This window comes from Asterias rubens, chromosome 2 (assembly GCF_902459465.1).
Source record: "Asterias rubens chromosome 2, eAstRub1.3, whole genome shotgun sequence".
Taxonomy (NCBI): Eukaryota; Metazoa; Echinodermata; class Asteroidea; order Forcipulatida; family Asteriidae; genus Asterias; species Asterias rubens.
The window spans coordinates 5,205,485-5,230,525 of record NC_047063.1 but is presented as its reverse complement, the minus strand read 5'-3'; the positions used below and the strand labels follow the sequence as shown (position 1 = coordinate 5,230,525).

General features: G+C 39.5%; 1 protein-coding gene across 1 annotated transcript in view; it reads left to right on the top strand.

Annotated features, from left to right (window-relative positions):
• The window catches only part of LOC117307149 (ELKS/Rab6-interacting/CAST family member 1-like), a 100,869-nt gene that overhangs the window by 63,865 nt on the left and 11,963 nt on the right, over positions 1-25,041 (top strand). The window contains exons 18-19 of the mRNA XM_033791817.1: positions 15,764-15,856; positions 23,394-23,464. Of these exons, the coding sequence (XP_033647708.1) occupies positions 15,764-15,856; positions 23,394-23,420 (120 nt within the window). The 3' untranslated portion in view covers positions 23,421-23,464. The remainder of the gene's footprint in view (positions 1-15,763; positions 15,857-23,393; positions 23,465-25,041) is intronic.

Genomic DNA, 25,041 nt, shown 5'->3' with positions numbered 1-25,041 from the left:
TCATGGGAAAAGATAAACACAACTCATAAGCCTGTTTTAGGTATTGCGGACTTGACAGGAGTGTATTGGTTTGGGTGTATACACAAAGTTTTACCAAAACTTTATAGTGTTGTAGCATTGTGTTCGTCATATCTCAAAAAGGCTTATTTGAATGTCAATGTGATGAGAACACGCCTGGCTGAGTTCATGCATGCCTACTATCTTTGAAACTCGTTCAGAGTTAGCTGCAGTAAGTCAAATGTAGCCTTAATCACCTTGATCATGATTCAAATCCATTGTCCATCCCAAACCTTACCAGGTCCACCCAGTCCTAATGGGACTCATTTCTAAGGTCAAGAGGTCACCCAAAACTGACCTGCACTTTCAGGCCCTCTCTGACCAGACCACTTGACCCTCTGGGTCACCTGGTTGGTTCCTGTCTCTATACATTAGGCTGAAGAGTTGTTGGTGCTGCTACTTGCCACAAATACCTTGGTTTTTACGGGAATGATTGAAGTTTCAGGGAGTGGGATGTGACACGCTGTATTAGGGGCACAGTTGGGCTTTGGGAGATGTTTTCTTGAACTTGTGGAATGAGGATTTGGACAGGATAATTCCCAACAATTCAGTATTGTGTGTTTGGTTTCTCTGCTGTTTAGTTTGATAGGATTGTACTGATAACTCTTTCAGCGTCCCTTGTTGCGTTTTGAACAATGTGTGAACCTAAAATACATGTAAACAGCTTTCTGAGGTTTTTCAAAATTGTGAAAGATAGAATAATATGCCATAATAATAATATCGAAGTCTTATATAGCGCACGTATCTCCCTAACAAGGTACTCAAGGCGCTGAGTATATACAAACTTTCAGAAAGATAGGTATTGCAGCGATGAATTCTGAGACCCAATTATTAAGCACCTTATAAGGGTTTACAAGGTGCTACGGCGCATACAGCAGCCGCAGCCAGGAATACCGGGGCGAACCCCTTCTCTTTTCGATAAGTGCACTGGGTTATTTTACATGCGTTACACAACACACGGGACCAACGGCTTTACGTCCGAAGGACGATAGAAAAGTTTCTCACCGATTAAAATGGATCTTGCTTATTTGTGTTGCTCAGGTACATGTATATCCCCCAAAGTCAATACTTTTTCTTGAGTGATAATGAACAGCAAACTTACATGTATCCCCCATGTGGCTGCCGGTGCTGCACACTCCTAACGAGTTAAGACTGTTTCAGGAATGCTTGAGGCAAATAAACAGGGGTTGTAGATTATGCCTTTTATTGCATGTATTTATTGCATGTATGTACTTATCATGGTTATTGGAAGAAGGCTGTGGTTGGACACCATCTTGATCAAGCAAGTTTTGAGATGGAGTTGAGGGTTTAAATAACATGCATTATAACATTTACAGTGTAAATTCCTGTTGTTACATAATAAATGGAGGAAGACCATGGTTGGACACTGTCTTGATCAGTTGATAAACAAACAAGTTTTGAGAAGGAGTTGGAGTTGAGACAGTTTTCCGGAATGGTTGAGGCTCGATGATCAGGGCAAATGAGGAGGTGTAGAATATAACTGATTACATATACATGTTTTGTACAGTGTAAATGTTACGTAATAAATGGAGGAAGGCCATGTTGGGACACTGTCTTGATAGAAAAGACAAGTGCCTCGTGAATAAAGCTTGAGAGTCTAGTCTTCCCTACCTCTATCTCCCTCTCACCCACTGTGTCTGAGTGTGGGTCCACCTGACATCAATCAGTGACACGCTGTGTCTATGATTTCACCTACCGCTAGCCTATGTTATCATAAGTTACACTCACGCTAGCAGCAATTTGCCATTCGGGGAAGCAGAGCAAATCCCATAAACGCAGTATGAAAAAAAAAAGCTCGTTTCAATGTCCCAATGAAAGTGAACGAGAAATTATTAAGTTGTCCAGAGGTCAACCATGATTACTGTGTTTTTTGGAGATATTTTGTTGGGAAATTCCATCAATTTTGACTTTGATCTGAAAATTTTTTGTTTGATGAAAGGAAAACAAAAATAAAATGAGTTAACCCTGAAAATAGTGCCCTAAAGCATCTGAAGGACAGATAATGTTGGCAAAAAAGTTGTGCTGTGAATTCTCTGCAGTGACTCTTTGAAGTTGTGATTCAACCCTTTATGAAAGAAAACGTTATTTATAACCGTTCATATTGAACTGTGTTCAATAGTAAAAAGAAATCTTGCAAAAACCAAAGACTAAAAGTTGTTCCCCTGTCTTTTCCTCCAATGAAAGAGACACTCAGTCTTAAGCCCTGCTCATACCTCCTTTTGACACCACAAAATTCGCAACAAATAATTTGCAAGAGTTGTGCTGCCTTGCAAAACATTCAAAGGGAATACAGAGCTTTTATGTCAAAAATTCCTTTGCACAAATCATGTACTTACAGGAAGTATTTAACTGGGCATGTACAGTGTATAAATGAAATAATTATAGGCATGCATGTATTTGTCGAAGAGATATATGACCCGACTTCAGTTTGTTCTCCCATTGCTTGGATATTTTTCTAGCAACTTCTCCATTGGTTTTTTACACGAAAGTGAAGCAAGGACTTCCTTGCTCTGTCAAAACATGGGTCCTTTTTTTCTAAAGTCCTTGGTTTCAACAAGTACATGTACATGTAGACTAAAGGCCTACATACATGCTTTTATTATTTTGAGGTTGGTGTAAACTTGTGTGCTCATTTTCAATCACTCTACTTGTACCACGACAGTGTATGACACCACCCAAAAGGATACATGCAGAGTTGATTCCCATATCATAAATGCCAGTTTATTTCATTTTGAGGCGAGTATACACAAAAATGCTCAACCCTGAGTTCACTCGGTGACCCCTCTTGACCCTTAACCCCACCTTCCACTTGAGGGGAAAAACAATTCTTTTTACATAGTATACACAAGGTCTTGCCTGTCATTGAAAAATGCATGGTGTTCAAGAATTGTAAAGGGCAAAGGCAAATTCAGCTAAGTATAGATAAATCCTGCAGAAACTTGTTACAAGTCAAGATGGCCTAAGTTGTACATCATTTGTCGTTGGCACCCCACCATAAGATGTTTAGTAAGCAATATTTTTTACTTATCTGTTTTTTTTTTTTAATTGAGCTTAGGAACATTTTATATAGAGCTGTTAATAACATTTTCTGAGGATGGGATAGTTCTGCCTGATATCTGTGACTTTTCACCTGCCTAAAATGCTTACCTGCAAGGTGTGGAGCTACATTTGAAGTTTGAGACCTATTCCTTTTATAGCACCATGTAATGGTTTACAAGGTGCTGTGTTGCAATATGCTGCCAATCAAACCAGGAACACCGGGGCAAACCTCTCCTCTTTACAATAAGTGCACTGGGTTCTTTTATGTACATTACCAACACACGGACCCACAAATTTACGTCCCATCCTAAGGATGCAGCAATAATGGTTTAAGTGTCTTGCTTAAAGGGTGTATGTACTTTTTGTAGGACAAAAAACACAATGTCCACAGATTTACACTAAACTTACACAGTTTGAAGATAATGATAGTAGAAAGCTTCCCTGAAAATATTACGTGATGAGGTGCTGTAGTTTTTGGGAAATGAGTAAAACAATGTCATGAAAATAATTTTCGTCTCATGAGACGAAAATTATTTTAAGCATTTACAAATGCCATACATTGTTTTGAACTCATTTCTCAAAAACTACAGCACCTCAGTAAGTAATATTTGAAGGGAAGCTTTCCACTATCTTATCTTCAAACCCTGTAAGTTTAATGTAAATCTATGGACATTTTGAAAAAGTACCCAAATCCTTTAAGGACACAAGTGCCACAACCAGCACTCGAACCCACACTCTGCTGATCAGAATCACAAGTGGGGTGCTCTTATTCGCTCGGCCAACAGTGACAGAAGACTTATTTTTAAAAAATTGGGTCAACTCCCAGGAAAAGACCATGGAGACCAGGTTCATGGCCCCAGTGACATTCCAGCTCCACTTTTGCTAATACCACACAGCTGATATGCATGAAGAGCTTTTAATACCACTACTTTATTTCCAAGATACACTGAGCTGTCCTCCCCCTTTCCCCCATTAGACAACCCGCCCCTCCTCCTTCAAATATCACGCTGGTTATTTATAGCTCCTCAAATAACTGCATGTTCAATCCCTGGCTAGGTTTCTGTCTATTCTCCCTCTATCTGGTTTTCTCTCCTGTGTAATATGGATCCCTACTGGCCGCCAGTTCCTATGGCATATTTATCATCTCAGTGGTCCATGGAGGTTGAACAGACTGGGGGATTTATTTTGTAACTAAGGCCTAACTTCCCAATATGTTATTGACTTTTATGTAGACCTAGTATGTATAGCATGGTTTGCAAGTGAATAAAGTGCTTGACTCTCACACCACTGTGGCATTGGTTCGATTCCCTTCTAAGGGCGTGTGAGGAGAGAGATGTGTGATCTCGGCGGTCCATGGAGGTTGAGCAGACTGGGGGATCTTTTACTTTTCTTTTTCTCCTCTCTTTGCAAGTTATTAACTTACAATGTAGGCTTAACTTCCCAGTATGTTGTTGACTAAATGTAAGGCATGGTTGGCAAGTGCATTAAGTGCACGCCTCTCACACTACTGAGGCTCTAGTTCGATTCCCTGCTAAGGCCACGTGATTCCCTGCGAAGGCCACGTGAGGGGTTTGTGTGTCATTTTTCCCCTTCTTTTTGTTCAATGGAAACCAATTGCTTATCATTAGTGGACATTTTCAGTAAGCTGAGAGAATCTGGCGGGAATTAAGCTGGTTGTAATTCTGTTAAAGCAATCGCACAACATCGGTAAACAGTATTGTCCAAAGGCCCACACTTCGTGTATCACAACTTATGTATATATAAAATAACAAACCTGTGAAAATTTAGGCTAAATCGTAATCGGAGTCGGGAGAAAATAACGGGAAAACCTACCCTTGTTTCTGCACGTTTCGCCAAGTAATGCCATGTGTTTAAACTAAATCCGTTATTCTCGATATCGAGAATTGATAATTGTTGTAGTGTATTCTCAAAAAGTAAAGCATTTCATGGAATAATATTTCAAGGGAAGTCTTTCACCATTACCTTCTGTAAACCCTGTAAGTTATTTGTAAATCTGTGAACTATTAATTTTTGTTCTGTTCAGAAAGTGTCCAATGGCTTTAAAACAGTAATTGATTAATGTACATGTGTACCTTTAGCTTTTCTCAAAAAAACTTTTTCTGTTTTTATTCGTTGTCTGAGAAATGGCAGAAAAAAGGGGGAAAAAAGAAAAATTTACTAGAGCAGGATTTGAACCAACTACGTTACCTCCAGATAAACATGCCGACACCAGGCGTGTGAGACTTCCTCTTTTCAGATGATTTCCTCTTTTGGTTTTGATTTTCCTCTTTTTTTCCTACTCTTTCTGTGTACAAAAGGATAGGAAATAATGATTATCTTTTCCTCTTTCTTGCCTTGTTTTCTCTTTTCCTCTTTTTCACGGGTAGTAACTCTCATGCCTGTGACACTCAACCAACTAAACTAAATGTTTCTACATGGTAGCTCCTTGTTGGCAGGCCTACTTTGTCATAATCTTTCAGGGGGGAGGGGGGGGGGGGTGCCATTCAGGAGCTATACAACCTATAACTGGAGTGTAGCCAGGATCGTGCCCAAGTTTTGTTTTATGATACAACCTGGGACATGTGGGAAGAGGCAGGCCAGGGGATCACCTTTTTGGGATGCAACCTTTTTATTTCAAGTATTACATGTAAATAATAAACCACAAGGGAAACTGATTGGGTAATAAATATTTAAACAATTGTTTTGTGTGGGGTCTTTTTTTTTGTCATGCAAGTTTTGCTTTCCAGTTGAAAACATCAAAGGTGATTAACCAAGGTCCTTTTTTTTCTTCTGAAGACCTCTTCACTGACTCTAATCAAAAGGGACATTTCAATTTATTTCTAAGCTTTCAAAAAGAATGTTGAGTGATCTATGATGTGAACAGAGTCACCAGTAATAGGAGTATGAATGTTCTGCGGTCTCTTATTATGCCTTAAATGTTTCAAGACCTACTTTTGGCTGCTGAGCTTCAATTACACTGGATTACATGTTAGGCATTAGGGTAAATACACACTGGGGAGTCCAGTGTTATAAAACACTGGATAAGTGAAGACAAATGGGTTGTTATTGGACCTTGGTGTGCCATAAAAGTAGGCTTAGCTTCCCCCCATGCCATGGTTTTCACTTTCCCTATCACTTTCCAAACTTCTAGCACCAACTGGGTCCGATTAGACATGAAACAGTTGGCTGCAAAGCACCTTATTTTCTTTTTTTATACACACACTATTTTTGGTACTGAAACCAATGGTAAAGTGAACTTAATCACTGTAGCTTGATAGCCTGGGGAAACCTGTAAACAAGGGTGCTTGTGAACCAGAAGCACCAGGGTTAAAAACCTTACTCTTCCAAGATTAAGTGTTCTGGGTGCTTTTACAAATGTACATGCACTACTAATCCTAGTACAAGTGACATAATGTATGGCTTTATGTCCCATCCGAAGGACAAAGCAATTATGGTAAAGCATCTTTCTCAAGTGTCATGACCAGGACTTGAACCCACACTCCGCTGATTAGAAGCACCAGCCATGAGTCAGGACCTCTTAACCGATTGGCTAAAACCATTTGAAACAACCCATTGTCTTTATATTTCGTCTGAAGATTTTAAATAAACCATTCAGTTAAGCACAGGTAGAGAAACTAAAATTAGTTACATACATACATACATACATACATACATATTGGGCATTTGTATAGCGCCACTACATCAAGAACGCAGTGCATTAGATAGGATATAGAGAATTTTTGATACACTTCTTAAATGTTCAATAAAAGTCAGATTTCCTGATTGAGGTGGAGAGTGCATTCCAGGTGTGTGGAGCAAAATGTGAGAATGTGCGACTTGAAGCTGACTTAAGAAGCTTGATTGAGTTAGGTTCCATGAGGCGAGTAGTGTCGGATGCTGAGCGTAGACTTGGGCGGCCAGGCCGATGGAGAGACAGGCAAGAGGATAAATAGCCAGGAGCTGTGTTGTTAAGGCATTTATACACATAAACCAAGATCTTGAAGGTTATCCTCTCCCTAAGCGGGAGCCAGTGAAGATCTTGTAAGTATGATGTGGTGTGGTCATGCTTTTGGGCACGACAGACAAGTTTAGCAGCCCAGTTTTGTAGCCGTTGTAGTCATTGTATGTCTGTTGAGTTGGACCCGAACAGCAAGGCACATAGTCAAGCCTGGTATGCCTGTGTCTGTGTGGTCACCTTAACAACAAAATACTCTCATATCAAACCTGTTCTTTTAGATCTTCACTGGCTCCCAGTATCCTCTAGAATCATATATAAACTCTTGCTCATTGTTTTCAAATCTCTAAATGGGCAAGCACCTGCTTACATCCAAGACATGCTCAACATCTACAAACCATCTCGCAACCTTCGTTCTGCAAACAGATATCTTCTTCAAGAAATCAAGTCTTATCGCACCTGGGGGACAGATCTTTTTCTATTGCGGCACCACGTCTCTGGAATCAACATCAAAACATCCATTTCCATTCACTCTTTCAAAACATCTCTCAAAACACACCTCATGTCAATAGTGTGACAAGGGTGTTTTTTCTTTCATTATAATCTCGCAACTTCGACAACCAATTAAGCTCGCATTGCTCGAATTTGTTCAATTTGTTCACAGGTTTGTTAGTTAAATGCATATGTTGAGATATACCAATTAAGAAGACGGGTCTTTGACATATATACCAATAGAGTCCAGAGTCTTTAAGTCAGAAGATAAAACAATAATAATGTCTTATACAGCACATTTACCAATAAGGTACACCAGGTACTTGAAACAAACAGTAACATTTGAAGACAGCTTGAGACATCTGCTTCATAATGTTGAAGGTGATGGGTTCGAGTTCCACCTGACAAGGCTGAAGATGTTTTCTTGCAATGCCATGAAAGCACCGACAATGCTTATAATTCATCTTACATGCTTCATACAAAACCCAATTGCAGTGTACAATGTACATTATGGGTGTCTTTAAATTTCTTGATAACACTATGGCACCAGAGGTGTGATGTGATTTGAAATTGAAGCTGACTGCCGACATGAATTCCTTCAACCCTTCTCATAAATCTCTCCCTCCTGGAGACAGATACCAGGACTATGTTTTCACATTTTTAAACCTCAGAGGTGCCGTTAAAAAAAAAGGTGACAAACTTTAGTTGGGTGAGGTTAGGCCAGCTGGAAACTGACAAAGAACAGGCATGGTCCTAATTTCACAGAACTTCTTAAAGCCATTATACACTTTTGGTAAACAGTATTGTCCAAGTCCCCCAACTTATACATAAAATAACAAACCTGTGAAAATTTAGGCTCAATCGGTCATCGGAGTCGGGAGAAAATAATGGGAAAACCCACCTTTGTTTCCGCGCGTTTCGCCGTGTCATGACCTGTGTTTAAAAAAAAATCTGTAATTCTCGCTATCGAGAATTGATATTGTTTTAATGTTTTCTCAAAAAGTAAAGCATTTCATGGAATAATATTTCAAGAGAAGTCTTTCACCACTACCTTCTGTAAACCCTGTAAGTTATTTGTAAATCTGTGAACTTGTTTTCTTCTTTTCTGTACCGAAAGTGTATAATGGCTTTAATGCATACACAAAAATGTGAAGCACAACATAATTATGCTTATCAGAACAGGGTTACCAGCCAAAGTACAATATCACTTATACAATTTGTGACTGGTATCCTGCTCATTTATGCTAAACATAAAATATTTTCTGCTAACTGTTAGGCCGGAAACACCTGTTATCACAGTGAATCCATCTTAAAATTGTTTTACCAGTTAAATGCTATGAGACTGAAGCTAGAATGGTAAGATAGTCAGAGCCCAATTTAGGATCAGTGTTCATTAACTGCCATTGCCCACTGGGAACATGACTGGGAGGTGTTGAGAGGTGTGATCGATGTAGTTAAGGCTAATCTTGTTTTGATCATATTAACTGACTTTGAGGATGGTTCGGTGGTTTGGGACGCTGTATTATTGATAGAAAGCAGGGACTGGAAGTTACAAATCTCGTCGGGAAATTAAGAGCCCCTTGAGCGTTGAGAACAAAAAAAGCTTCATAATATCTCAGTGGGATCCCTTCCTTTGACCCACAAGTTGAGTTAAGCAACAAATAATGCTCAGGAGGAAATGTTTCATTTATATTTAGGTCAGCTGGAGGATGAGGAGGAATTTTGATGGGGAAGTTTTAGGGGGTCCATGGTTTTATGGAGACTTTTACTGCAGGAAAAATAGACTCCCCAGTTGGTTAAGGGCACGAACTCCATAAAAAAGACACCGTAAATCAGAGCAGCGAATGACGTCATATTATCATTGGCTCTGATTCCATTAACCTTATTTTGTTGTTGATACCTACCCCTGCCTACTGGTATTTTCCACCATGTAACTCTGTCTGTCTGGCCTGTATGCTTCGTTTTTGAAAGGGCAAGGGCACCAAGGCATTTTCTTCTTGGTAAAGGGCACCCTATGTATGAGCAAAATAATTGTAAATATGTACTGGAGCATTTCAAGGGCACCAAGGTAACGAGGAGGCAATCGCCTCTTGGTAAAGGGCACCCTATGTATGAGCAAATTGTAAATATGTACTGAAGCATTTCAAGGGCACCAAGGTAACGAGGAGGCAATCGCCTCTTGGTAAAGGGCGCCCTATGTTTGAGCAAATTGTAAATATGTACTGGAGCATTTCAAGGGCACCAAGGTAATGAGGCGGCAATGGCCTAGCCCTTTGATGCCTAAGTATCAGGCCAGCTGTCTCAAAATTTGTAAATCAAGTTCGTGCTGTCAAGTCCGATCTACAAGGAGCTGTCTAGTATGTGCCTCACCCCCCTTCCCACTGTTTTAATGATGGCGCATTAAAATTTTATGAACTTCTGGGAGGAACTTCATGACTGCCCTGCTGCCGCGACAGCCTGTTTTTAATTTGTTGTGGTGTTGCTTGGTTTTGTGGCGGTGCTCTGGGTTGGGGGGGGGGATGGTGGAGGAGGTGGGCGGAGATCAAGTTGAGGCGATGTTTGACAGGGTGCGAGAAGAATGGGAGATCTTCAGGGTTGATTTATTCCATCTGCTGTGAATGTGAAGGGTGATCGCTGATCTTCTCAATCGTAAACATACTGAGTGACTCTCTTACATAGTTTGCTTGTTGCCATGTTGTCTGATTGTGAAGACCTAGAATGGGATACGTGAATGAAGGTACACCGAGTACAAGTGGACTTTTAGGCCTACGTGCCCAGGAAGTGACTACAAGTACATCTTAAATTCAATAATTCAATCATTTTTTGTATAAAACATGTTGGGCAGTTGAGTTAGAAATATGTATTCATAAAATTAGTTCTTAAACTTTTAAACATTTGAACCAGAAACCAGAGAAATATACAAGAGCATGTATTTCAAAATTAAAATGTGAAGACATTGTAGACTTCTAAGGCAATGTCACATATTATAAACCGTAGCACCACATAAGGTGCTTCAAAATTGGTCTCGCGCTTTTACAAAATGTCAAAAACCTGTCTGAAATGTTTCTGTATCATTTGGGTATCTTATTGATAGATATATGTGCTTTACAGCATTCTCCCTTTGCAGTGGTACGCTGGCTAAATGCCAGTTAAAACACCTGAGGGCCAGTCAACACACACACACTCCAAGTGGTCCGACTGGCTAGGTCAGTGTTGAAAAACGTTCTTATTTAAAGAGAAACACTTTTTAAGACAGGTTTTGAGGTTTGTGGATTGTGATACCTGTTTTAGAGTACACTCGGCAACCACTGCCAGAAACGCCAGGGCAAACCCTGACAAAGCAATAATAGTCAAGTGTCTTGCCTATAAGGAGGCGTCAAGACTGGGACTCGAACCCACGCTAAGCTGATCAGAAGAACCAGCAGACCAGAGCTTGAGTCAGGTGTGCTTGACTGCTCGGCCGCGACACCCAATATACATTGTATGTTGGCTTTCCTTAGCCTTTAGTTTACATGGACCTCATCCTGTACCATCATTTACATTATAGACAAAACTTCCAATACACACTCCTTTGTTTTAACTGTGTGTTGCATATTCGCTTGAACATCATCCATTTTACTCTTGAGGAAGAACAGGCTTCAAACAAGAACCTTTCCTCGAAATTTGTTGAAACTGTATCAACAAGTCCAGATGCCGCGTCCACAAAGACAGTCCTAAACTTGAGACTATAGTCCTAGGACTCTTTATGAGCTATTTAAAACTCAAGGCTAGTCCTTAGTTAGGACAAGTAGCACGTCCTGACTCAAGATACATGTAAGACTAGTCTTATAAAACTCTTTTCTCAAATCCATCCCAGAGGTACATCTATCTACAGTTGAAAGTCACATCCTTGGTAACTTTCATGTGGGTTGGGATACCCACCAAGCAAGGAATCGTGCCGTGTGAGGGGTTGAGTGGGGCACACAGAGTAAGATGTACATGTAGGCCTTATTGTACGTACATGTAGTCAGATTAGTATTTGTAGGCAAGTATTTACAAGTTGATAATTGAGGGGTATCATGTGTAGAACTGGATGTAGTTTTATAGGGAGTTGTACTCCAGGCCTGATACTTCACGGAGACAACGTGGTCATTGCCTTGGTGCCCTAGAAATGCTCCAGTACAAATTTTCAATTTCATCAGAGGGTGCCCTTTACCAAGACAAAAATGCCTTGGTGCCCTTGCCCTTTCATAAACGAAGCATACAGCCCTGGTACTCGATATATGGCAGGCATGGAATTTTATCTTAAAGAGGGCAAGGACAATTTCAATTTGCTAAGAGCTGTCCTTCCTCTATGCTAAGAGCACTTCCATTGGATAATCCTGAAGTATATGGGAAAGTTCTGAAGGGGCACCAAGTCCACAACCAGGGGCACTGGAATCCGTTGCCTGTAGTGTAATTCCAGGCCTATGATGGAAACTTTAATAAGAATTGGTAGCCATACCATTTCGTCTCAGACAAGTAGTTTGTTAAATACTTCCCTTCTTCCACAGAGCCAATTTGTGAGGTTATTGTCTGAAGTACATGCACTACTTGCCTAGAGTTCAGGTGATGAAAAGAAGGTGACTTGTCCCCTCGTAAATCTTGTAAAGATTCCCTCAAATACAGCAAACATGTTTTAAAAAAAGTAGTGAAATAAAACAAAACTGGGTGGTCACAACAGAAAATTAGAGGTAATCTGTCATTGATTGAATCACAGTGAGGCGATGCAGAGGTGACGTCTCATGATACAGTAACTTCTCCATCCCCAAGGGGTTGCTCCCAAGGGGCACCTAGCCACTTGCAGAGGTCATGGGGTCAAATGCTGTCATCGGGTCGCAGTAGCTGGAGTCCCTTAATACCGAGAAATTGATAAAAATTTGTTGGGGTTTTAGCTTCCAAGTTTATGAAATGATGCTGTGCTGGTTATCTTATATTAAATGGCAATTATTGAAGGATTTTCATCTCATGGAAATTAAGTCTATAAGGGTATTGCATTTCAAGCAAACAGATGGTCAGTTGTTGACTCTAATTTTGTTGCAATGTATGGATCTTTTTGTTTCGGAATCAAATGATTCAAATGGCAAATTGACCTGATTAATAAAGTTTCATGAAACTTGTTTTTTTTTTTGGGGGGGGGGGGGGACAACACTCCCCCCACCCATCCCCACCAGAGTTTAAATTACAATGGATTTGGAAATGGATTTGATCAACATCAAAACAATTTTTCAACTGAAATTGTTACTTGTCTACCAAGGTGCATTTGTCTTATCTTGTTTTATTCTCATGCAAATCCGCCAGATCAAATTGAGGCTGGGAGGCAAAGAGTCTGGCCCCTCTTTACCTCATGGGAAAATTACACTTAAAGTCATCACACAGAGCGCAAAAGGGAAACGAGTTGAACTTAATATAACCCTGAAATGTTGAGAATTTTGTTACGCCACCAATTCTTTTTCAGAATCAACACAACACCCATGTACCTGGTGCTTCAGCAAACCTTCACTAGATGTTATCTGCACCGTGCAATGTTCTCAATACCTACATTTTGCCAAGTAACACAATCCTATTTTTAAAAAAAGTATTAATTTCATGTTAATTAACAGTTGCGATTTAGGACTGGAATTTCACTTCAGTGGCCCTGGTCTTTGACTTGGTACCCTTCTGAAGTTTCTCAAAGGAACCTTTAAGATTTTCCAATGGAAGTGCCCAGTTTTGACATCATTGGACTCGAAAGCAAGATAATGTCAATGACAATGACAATGTTTCAATAGACCTTATCGCAAATACCAATGCGCAAGCGCAGACTGTGGAATGAGGTGCATTGTGGGATAGATATGGATCAAATTTGGATACCAGCTAGACCACAATGCACCTAATTCCAAGCTTTACGCGCGCGCCCCAGTATTTGCGAAAAGGTCTATGTTAGGACCAACAACTTCTCTGGTGCATTTATGTATGTGACATATTGTACATGTACACCAATAGGGTCTGCATTCTCAACTAGTTTATGTAATTCATTAATACCAACAACCAATGTTGAGACGTTTTCTGTGATAGTCATCTGTAACTATAGTCTTAACCTTATTTACCATAATCCTGATCCTCAGTTATTCCGACTGGTAATACATCTCTCTGTAGTCAATGTCAGTTTATTGAAAGTGCAAAAGAAACACTTTGCTCTCGGTCCAAGTCCCAAGATTTGGGCTAACCCCCACTGGGAGATCAGGAGTCGTGGCCTGGCCCACCTAGTCACCTACCCCATGTATCAATCACTAAACCTCAAGAGACATAACTCTGTCTCAACATTGAATAAGTTTTACCCCGCATGGATTTAAAGGAGTTATCATTGGCCATTGCAGGCCTCAAAATAACTCACAGCACCCCCAGCAACTGCTGTGGTGCCCTCTGCAAGGTTTGAGTAGAAATTTACATTTTCCCCATAGAAGTGCCCCTTCCCTGCGGAAAATTAATGTGCCTCCTCAAGAGTGAAGTTTAAGGCAGGCTGTTCTGTTTTTGGATATTGCGGGAGAAAATTCATTCACATTGTGTAGTTTTCACAAAACACATCATGCTACCAACCTGTTAAAATTTCTTAAACTTTGATGAAATTAAAGAACTGTTCAATGCTTGTTTGTTTGTTTATTTGTAGATTCAGATTTTTGGGGAGGTTTATTTGGGGTTTTTTCTTCACTTTTTTGTCTTCTTCGTAGAGATCTTCTGTACTGGCCCTATTCATTCACATGAAAGTACAGTTTTTGTACCTCTGATTTTTTTCAAAAACTGAAATTCAAAATAAGCAATGGAAATGACTGTATAGTTTATTTAAATGTGTATTTACCGCTTTAATTTTTTTGTTTGGTTTCCATTGCCATTCTCTCAACTTTAACAGTATTTCAGACGGAAATATGTCTCTGGAGAATCGATACCGGTAAAACTCATCCACTTTGTTTGTTCCTTGATTATGTTTCCAACCCCGCACTTTGTCTTTAACCCTGCCGTTACAAAACAGGACTGTTGGGTTCCCTGTTTCTTTGTATTGGTTAACAGTGCGGGAAGTCTCTAGGGACCATCCCCAATTCTAGCAACCTTTAAACTTTTTATCCATCTTCCTGGGGTTAGTTTGTTGGGTGATGTGTACAATTGGTGCTGTCAGAGGTGGTTTTATTTCATGTCTTGCTGGTTGTGTTGAAATAGTGGATCATTATTCATTCAAAATCCCCTAAAGCTTGTGGAGTTTTCCAGACGCTGGGCTTTGGGTATCTTGGTTTTTCACAAAAATCAATGCATTTATTTGTTGAATTTAATCATTTTTACATACAACTTACACTAACAAACAAGAAAAGCCACCTTGTGTGTCTCCTGAAAGATTGCAAAAAAACCAGCCCCTAAAACCGACAAAACTAAAGGCGATAAACTTGTATCTGAATTTAGACTGTTTTAGTAAGTCTGGTAAAAAACTGTTATTCTGATTGATTGTGAAGAATTTAAGCTCTTTAAAGGCAGTGGACACTATTGGTAATTACTCAAAATAATTATCATCATAAAACCTTTCTTGATTACGATTAAAGGGGAGAGGTTGATGGTAAAAAACATTGTGAGAAACAGCTTCCTCTGAAGTGACATAGTTTTCGAGAAAGAAGTAATTTTCCACGAATTTGATTTTGAGACCTCAAGTTTAGAATTTGAGGTCTCGAAATCAAGCATCAGAAAGCACACAACTTCGTGTGACAAGGTTTTTTTCTTCTTTCATTATTATCTCGCAACTTCGACGACCGATTGAGCTCAAATTTTAACAGGTTTGTTATTTTATGCATAATGAGATACACCAATTGTGAAGACTAGTCTTTGACAATTACCAATAGTGTCCACTGTCTTCAATCTGCTGTTCTTAGTGCTGAGGATACTGTTGTCTGAAGCTCCCTGACTTCCAGAACTCCAGGGGCCACAAAAGGTGGAAATGCCTTCATTGAAGTTGTAACTGTTAATAAAAGTCCTTTATTTCATGACATTTTTGTCAGCAATGACTGAATAAATAAATAAGGTAAATTGAATTGGTTATATTGATAATAATAAATAATAATAATAATAAGACTTGTAATGCGCTTGTATCCACCCTGCTGGGTGTTCAAGGCACAAATAGCCTGATAATAACCCTTTCTTATGTTCACTTTTTCGTTTCAGACACAAAGTCGTATCAAGTTTATACATAATTGTAACGACAGTGAGAAATCAACCCATAGTACCTTAGAGCAATCTCCAAATACTCCAGACCAAGTAAGTAGTTGAGATAAAGGCTATTGGAATATATACAGATCCAGGCGAGGGCTGAGCTTATGGAGCTGCTAGGCTTAAGGGACACACTGTCTTGGATCAGGCGATTGAAATGCATATATGGTTAGAAAGGTGATTCTCACAAATATGCCTCGAAATTTCATGGTTTTCCTGATACTTCAAGACATGCCATTTTGCGGCATAAAATAGCAGTGCGGTTAATTGGCAAAGTAAAAGGAGACCATGCAACTTCGAGGCCTGTTTGTGTGGATCATTATATTCAACATCTTTCTAACCATAACAAACGGTTTCAGTTGCTTTTCATTGACCAGCTCGAACGATCCAAGGCAACGTGCCTTTAAAGTTTGATGAGCACAGGTATAATGTTTAACTCTAACTCGATTGTTGTTATCAAGAATCACTCAAAAAGAGCCTTGCACTGTAAACCACGTTGGCCTGAGTGAAAATATGGCCGACCTGTGAAGGGAAGATGATAATTGTCAGTTTCAGATGTGGCAGGAAAACCCCCACCTTAAGCAAAAACCAATGTTTCACGGCTCTGCTTACCATAGAGCAAAGAATCAGCGCTTATGGAAGCAGGGAATTCCTCACAGCGCTGATTCCTCACTCCTGTCAAGCGTATTTCACAAGCTAGCTGGAAATGTTTTTCTTTTGCGGATACGTATACTGCATTTTACCAAAGCATTCTTCGCTGTCCCAGCTAGGGCAGACATTTGGCACTTTCCCTGTCGTAACCTAAGAATGCTGATCGCAAGCATAATATCCAGTGATATGCAGTGCCATGAAACTGGGCCAAGAAAGGGATTGAAATCTCAATACACATGTGAGGCGCTGTGTCAGAAAGTGGGATTGGAACCAGGATCCACAGAGGTGAAAGTCAAGGAAAGAAGCCACTGAGCCAGCAGATTAAAGACAGTAGACACTACTGGTAATTGTCAAAGACCAGTCTTATCACTTGGTGTATCTTAACATATGCATAAAAATAACAAACCTGTGAAAATTTGAGCTCAATTGGTCGTCGGAAGTTATGAGATAATAATGGAAGAAAAAGCACCCTTGTCACACAAAGTTGTGTGCTTTCAGATGCTTGATTTCGGACCTCAAAATCTAATTCTGACGTCTAGAAATCAAATTCAAATATTTTAGTGGACATTTTTTTTAGTGGAAAACGTCTTTTCTCAAAAACTACATGTACTTCAGAGGGAGCCGTTTCTCACAATGTTTGATACTATCAACAACTCTCCATTGCTTGTCAGCAAGTAAGTTTTTATGCTCAGTGTCCAGTGCATAGTGTCCAGTGCCTTTAAACAAACTTCCGATGCTCTCTGTTTTTTTTTCTAATAACTCCTCTCGGTATGGTGCAGAAAAAAAAATCATCATCTCTTGATTTATTCTTTGCGCCAGTCACCCAGTCCACCCAACACGACGCCCTCACATTGCAGAGAGCAGAACTTGATGACATTTGATAACATAGTTTACATAGTTTGATTGCTCATGAATGGGGCCGCAGTGTATTGAATTATTACCCCGAGATGACGCCAGCTTGACCTGCCTGGTTATGAAAATGTGGGTTAGTTGCGCTGGGTATTGGTTAGGATGTGAGACTTCAAAAATAGTATGTGAAAAAAAAAAACACTGCTCCTTAAAGGGTTTGTATTTGTTCGGTAATCAATCTTAAAATATGACGGCAATAAAAATCTTTGGTTTGAAGCCTACAGCAGCGTTTGGTTGTATGCTTCGTGGTAATGTGGTTATGTTAAAAAGACAACAGAGTTTTTTTTATGCCCCAAAATTTGAATCTGAGAAGTGTTACTACATAATGCGTTAAGCAAGATTTTCGGCTCTATCAGCTCTATTTATTTATTTTAGTATTTCCTTTATTTACCCAGGGTGAGCCAAATCAGTAAAAAATAACTGGTTTCCATTTGGGCTCTGCATAATTACATTGTTAAGAACAAACAAATTAACATCTTAAAAAGTAAACATATATATATATATGAAATGGAGCCCTGAAAATCATTCAAAAACCTCAATTGCTCGTCAGTGTTGCCAGAGTTAGTTTTAAACCGCCAAATTTTCAGTAGAAAAGAAAATGATCTTTTACATGTTTTGTATAAGAAAAAGTTCCTTGAAAGATAGTACATGTGTTTTGGGGAAAATGTGAAGACAGCCGGACAATCTGCAAACTGATAAACAGCTGTTTTGGTCATCACTGTTATGTGCATAACCCAGTGAAATAATATTTGCCTAAAATTGGTTTAGCTGTATTCCCATGTTCGACCTGAAGTATTTGTACTGATAGGGGTTGTCAGATCTTCCAGTGGGGGTCAGGGGTAATGTAAGTCCCTCTTCACCTTTTGTCTCGTGGGTTAATCCCCTCATATATTCGGCTCAACAGGGATATACAACCCCTAATCAAGATTTAGTGAACTGGGATATTTGGATTTCAAAAGCATGTTTGCTATTAAAATTGTTGGAGATTTAGATTCAGGTTTTTTTTTTTTTTGGAGGGAGGTTGGGGGGGGGGGGAACAAAAATGTTCACCAGCTAAAATGTCATGTATTGTGTTTGCTTTGGGCTACATATTTACGCTAAGATGGTTCAGTTAGTTAAGCAGTTATTTTCTGCTTAACAACTTTATGAAACTGGTCCACAAATGTATAAATGGTTGTAGATATCTTTTATTAATTGCTTAGGCACATCTGTTGGTAAGTATGTACAAGTTTGATTTGCAGGAACAGGTTATCATCCAAATAGTTTGAAATTACATCATGTCATTGGTTATCGTTTCAGGCTACCGCGTATGTTTTTTTCTTGGCCGATAATATTGTTTTAACAGCTTTATTCTGTGCTTGAAAAAATTGTGTCCTGGCTGAGCCAATTTGTGAATCTAGCACATGTTCTGGGGCCCATTTAATAGACCTGCTTAAGCACAATTAGCTAAGCACAACAATATTATGTTTGCAATATTAAGGTTATTTGTTACTGCCATCCTAAGCAGAAAATTGTTCAGCAATAATGCTCTCTGCTTAGCAGCTCTATAAAAAAAAAATGGACACTGATGGTTAAAGTCTTTGGAGTGTGGGTTTGAATCCTGGTCTTGGAGTGTGTGTCTTTGAGCTGTTGAGCAAGACACTTTACTATAATTGCTTTACAGTTGCTTCATAAGTGCTGGTGATTGAGTCACTGGGGTGTGGGTTCGAGTCCTGGTCTTGACATGTGTGTCATTGAGCAAGACCAAGATACTTTACTAAAATCCTCCTTGAAGGATGGTTGCACTAAAGGAAAGAAGAAAACAAACTTTGGATGCTATTCGAGTTCTGGGCGTGGGTTCATGTTAAAGACACTGGACACTATTGGTAATTGTCAAAGACAATTCTTCTCACTTGGTGTATCTCAACATATGCATAAAATAACAAACCTGTGAAAGTTTGAGCTGAATTGGTCATCAAAGTTGTAAGATAATAATGACAGAAAAAACACCCTTGTCACACGAAGTTGTGTGCTTTCAGATGCTTGATTTCGAGACCTCACATTCTAAACTTGAGGTCTCTAAATCAAATTCTTGGAAAATTACTTCTTTCACAAAAACTACGTTGACCACTTCAGAGGGAGCCGTTTCTGACCATGTTTTATACTATCCACCTCTCTCCATTACTCATTACCAAGTTAGGTTTTATGCTAATAATTATTTTGAGTAATTACCAATAGTGTCCACTGCCTTTAAAGCTGTATGCAGAAAATAAAAGTATCTAGTCACATACAATTTGTGTGGTTTTACAGTTTGCGTAATACATGTACATTGTAGTACACGTTTAAAAGCAAATTCGTGTGCTCATCAGCAGCCTCAGACAACGCCTTTAAAAATAGGCAAAGATTTCTTCAATGCTTTTCACAAGGTGAAGTTGATTCAAACATCCATAGCCCCCAGGAAAACATACCTTCCGATGATCTTTCACCTTTATAGAAAATGAAAACTATATGTGTGCCGAGTGCCATCGAAAAGGCAAGTTGTATAAAAGTATCAATAAAGTTGGTTTCATTGAAATAGAAGCTTTCAGCTTGCACTGAATGTAGAAACATCAAAATTGCCACTTACTATATACTTCAGGAGGCTGAATTGGGTCTCACATTACAGACGGGTTGAGGAATTCAAGACATGATACTCTGGCTTCGATTTTAATTCGGTTTGATGTAACCCAGCATTTGGGAAAGGGCGCTAGATTCCCGTGGTGTATCTTAGCACCTGAAATGTCCAATTGGATCGTGTCATAGGTCAGGTGTAGACATTTGTGCTAATAGTACTTCACAGCCGTCTCAATTTATATTTTATTTCCCTGCAGACAGCGGGGAGTGATTCTTCCTTTGTGCTTTCGGTAACATCCCTAGCTTGTTTGAGGGCAGATGGGGTTTATGGTGGAATGTTGATTGCAAGTTGACTTGACTTTTGTTGCAAAGTTTTCTAAACAAGTATATTTGCTTTGGAGGAAAGGTACAACATAAATTTATTATGCGCCATGTCTGTCATGAATGTCACTCATGGTGGAAAGATGTTACTTGTGATACTCTTTTTATGAGTCAAAATGCTATGGTAAACATTTTTTGGGTCTCGTTTTGAGGTCGATCCATGAATTTTGTTTAAAAAAAGGATTTCAAATTCCTTTGTTGTACCTTTCATCAACTATTTGCTTTGCTGGAAACAACAGTTATACAAAGTCTTTTCTTGGTTGATTTGGTCTTGATTCTTCAAATATTGACAGTTCTAGTCTGCTTCTGGTTCCAGTCCATTCCTTTGTTCTCAGGGCCATGTCACAAAAGGCAACTTAAAGACATTGGACACTATTGGTAATTGTCAAAGACCAGTCTTCTCATTTGGTGTATCTCAACATATGCATAAAATAACAAACCTGTGCAAATATGAGCACATTGGTCGTCGAAGTTGCGAGATAATACTGAAAGAAATAAGTTCCTTGCCACAAAAAGTTGTGTGAGTTTAGATGGTTGATTTCGGGACCTTAAATTCTAAATCTGAGGTCTCAAAATCAAATTCGTGGAAAATTACTTCTTTCTCGAAAACTATGTCACTTCAGAGGGAGCAGTTTCTCACAATGTTTTATACCATCAACCCCTCCCCATTACGCGTCACCAAGTAAGGTTTATGCTAATAATTATTTTGAGTATATACCAATAGTGTCCACTGCCTTTAAAGTCAACCATGCCAGGCATCTCCAGGAAGTTAAGCCATTCACATTTCAATCTTCACATATATTGCTCGTTGAATGTAATATATTGTTCAAGTGCTATCAAAGTAGTACCGTATCATGCACTGCTGTTGGTTGCCTCAAAGTTGCCTGTAAAAGTTGCCTTGTGTGTCAAGGCCCGACTCCCATGGTTCCATCCCGGTTCCTTGTTTAGTTATGGGTTCTAGCTGGGTTAATTCAAATTCTTTTCCTGTATCAGGGTGTGGTCAGTCTATAAGTTTCTGCTCCAGGATTTTGGTAAAGTTCAAAATTACTGTCTACATGATGTATACGGTGTACGTCTTGGTTCCTGTTTACATGTAGATCAGGCATTGGTTCTATCTGATTGAGACTCGAATCTTGCCTAAGGCCGAGTAAAAAAAAAAAAAACATGTTTAGCGTCCGGGTTTCTCAAAAAAAGGAGAGGAGGGGTTTTTTTTTATTTTTTTTTATTTTTTATTTCTAGATAGCCGCCATTCTTTTTAAAATGTCAAATATACATTGTTTTTTCTACTGCTCAAACACACAATACATATTGGACAAGACATTCAGATTGTTTTAGCTGAGATCGTTTGAAATAACCCGTTTTTCGTTGTTAAAAATAAATAATTGTGCATAAAAATAAAAATAAAATACAAAAGGAGGGGCCTCTAAAAAGGAAGCGGGTGGGAACGCTAAACAAGTTTCCTCGGCCTAATATAAACAGTGACTGTTCTTCTTATTGTACATAGCTCTGGCTCTAGTCTTACCCCGTTACCCGGTATTCTGCAGATGTATGGGTTCCTTTAATCAGTTTGGGTTCCATTCCATGGGGTCGATTTCACAAAGAGTTAGAACTAGTCTTCACTTAGGACTAGTCTTAGGAGATATTAAAACTTAAGGTTAGACCTAAGTAAGGACGAGTAACTCGTCCTATAAAACTCAAGATAAGACTAGTCTTAACTCTGAGTGAAATCCACCCCTGGTTGTGTTTTTGTTCTGCAGCTTTGTTTGTATGCTTCCAGCTTCTTAGTTACATGGATGAGAAGCTTTCAGACTTTTGTCTGAATCAAAGCTTTCTTACGTGTATGTCTGCCTGGTGAACTTTTTTTGTCTGAATCCAAGCTTTCTTATGTGTGCCTGGTGAAAAAAAATTCATAATTTTTTTATTATCCACAAATCATTATGTCAATGCAAAAATTTTAACATTATTTTAAAATGGCACTTATGTTATGAAATGTTAATTATGCAAAGCCAGTTTATTGGACATCTGTACCCTCCACCAGATACAGTGTACATATAACCTGTTGCCAGATGTACAGTTATTATCCCTTAATTCCAGCATCTCACATTCCCCCAGTGGTAAATTACTCTTTGCCCCGATCCCCCTCACCTCCTTGATCCAGACCCTGAGCTGATACCCGATGCCTGGCGCCAGCCACACTAGAGCCAGTCACTTGCAAACTGAGTGGAGATATTTCAAGAGGGCTGGTGTAGGGTTGAAGTTATTATTGCTCCAAGCAGGACACACTATCAAAGTGAACCTGCTCTGAGAGTATGATACCTCCGTATGTCTCGGGGTTAGGCAATAAGAACACAAACAAACTTTCATGTTACCGTCGATTTCACCAAACTCTTCCTAACTTAGGGTTAATCTTAGGACTTAAAACGAGTTCAGTTCCGTATCCAAAGACGTAGGACACAATGAACCCATCCTAAGTTAGGACGTGTTACTCATCCTAAATCGAGATATCTGATTTGGATATCTGCGTACGTACATGTATGTCTCAGGGTTAGGCAATAAGAACACAAACAAACTTTCATGCTACAGTACTTAGAGATAAATAGTGCGAAACACAACCACTTCGGAAATCTAAATTTCTTTTTGTAATTGTTCCATTTTGTGACAGCATTTTATTCCAAAATTTTAACCAGGTATAAAGTCCTGGCTATAATGACCATGTTACCCTCCTGTACGTAGATGTCACCAAAGTGAATGTCGCCCCCGAACAAAGATATTGACAAAATAGGGACACCGCCAACATAGGGCTAGATAGCTGAGTTGGTAGAGCGCCGGCACGTTTAACCGGAGGTCGTTGGTTCGAATCCCACTCTAGTCAATTCTTTGTTCAACCCCCAAAATCAAAGTGAATTTGGAGACAAAACACCAAGAGTTAAATTGTAACTGAAAACAAAAAAACAATCTATATTAAACTTGCTTTCTTGCTTTCTTGACTGTAGTGTTTGAATACAATGTACCATGGATCTCTCACTAACCCCTTGCCTTATTTGTTCTACAGGATGAGGAGGACACCATATGGGCATAGATGCTTACTTAACCCAGCAGAGCCTGCCTAAGCTACCTGCACAGGTGAATAACACACGCTTGTACTGACTACCCTCTCCCCCCACCAACTCCCCCCCCCCCTTCACAATACCTCATCAACCCCCTCACAGTGTCCCCTAACGATACAAACATGTGCGTGGATCATCCCTAGTCCCTTAATCATTCCCGTTCCAAATCAACCCTCAAGGCCGAGTTAAAGTTGGTCGCGTGATGGTCTCGCGATAGTCGGGCGATTGAAATCTTGACGCGCGATCATAAAAAGACACAGTTTTTTAGGCCTCAGCGATGACCATAAACTGTTTCGCGCATAAAGATTTCCTTCGCACGGCCATCGCGCAACTGACTATAAACCGGCCTTAACCCTCCTCTCTGTCATCCATGCCGAATGTCACTTTGCCCAGATTGCCGAAATTTTGCTCAGACTGCCAAGCACCTAATCCCATTAGACTTTTTGTGGTATGGTGGACACTATAAGAGTGCACTGGTCGGTTTGGGCGAGTAGTGAAGAATTGACTCAAACCTAATAGTGTTGTAGCATTGTGTCCGCCATATCTTAAAAAGGCTTATGCACTTATTGCTTATCACAAGCATACTGCATAGTATCCATTGAATGATACCACCATAACAACTACTCATGTACAACTTGCCCGTTGACAAAATAAAGAAATATTTACAGAAGCAACTATTAAAAAATATATATATGAATAGTTAACTTGTGTGCATACAACCATGTACAGGTATTGACCCCTTGCACGCGTGTCACACGCGGCGACTGGTGCAACGCTCACCATTTTGGTGGTCAATAGGTTTACGTGTATACGCCGCGTCGCCTAAAATGCGCACTTCTCTGCGAATAACACACGTTGACATTGACCACCAAAATGGCGCATCCAAGATTATTCTGATGATGACGTCGGGTGAATTGGGTCAATTTTCCTGAAGGGTATACTGTTTGAATGGAAACGTCGAGTCCACACTGGCGACTTTCTGAGCCAACACTCCCAACAAAAGAGATTTCCTACATGTACATGGTTGCACCCCACAAGTTTACTATTTACATACTTGTTTGTTGTTACTTCTTATTTTTCACACCATGCAAAGCTTCAAACACCACTTGAATGTTTACAGGTTTCCTTATTAAAGGCAGTGGACACTATTGGTAATTGTTAAAGACTAGCCTTCACAGTTGGTGTATCTCAACATATGCATAAAATAACAAACCTGTGAACATTTGAGCTCAATCGGTCATCGGAGTTGCGAGATAATATTGAAAGAAAAATAACCCTTCTCACACGAAGTTGTGTGCGTTTAGATGGTTGATTTCGAGACCTCAAGTTCTAAACTTGAGGTCTCGAAATCAAATTCGTGGAAAATGACTTCTTTCTCGAAAACTATGGCACTTCAGAGGGAGCCGTTTCTCACAATGTTTTATACAATGTTTTATACCATCAACCTCTCCCCATTACTTGTAATCAAGAAAGTTTTTATGATAATAATTATTTTCAGAAATTACCAATAGTGTCCACTGCCTTTAAGACAATGTGCTTCAACATTGTTTACTGATGCTTAAAACCAATGCTGCGCTGTCCCTGAGGCAAAGA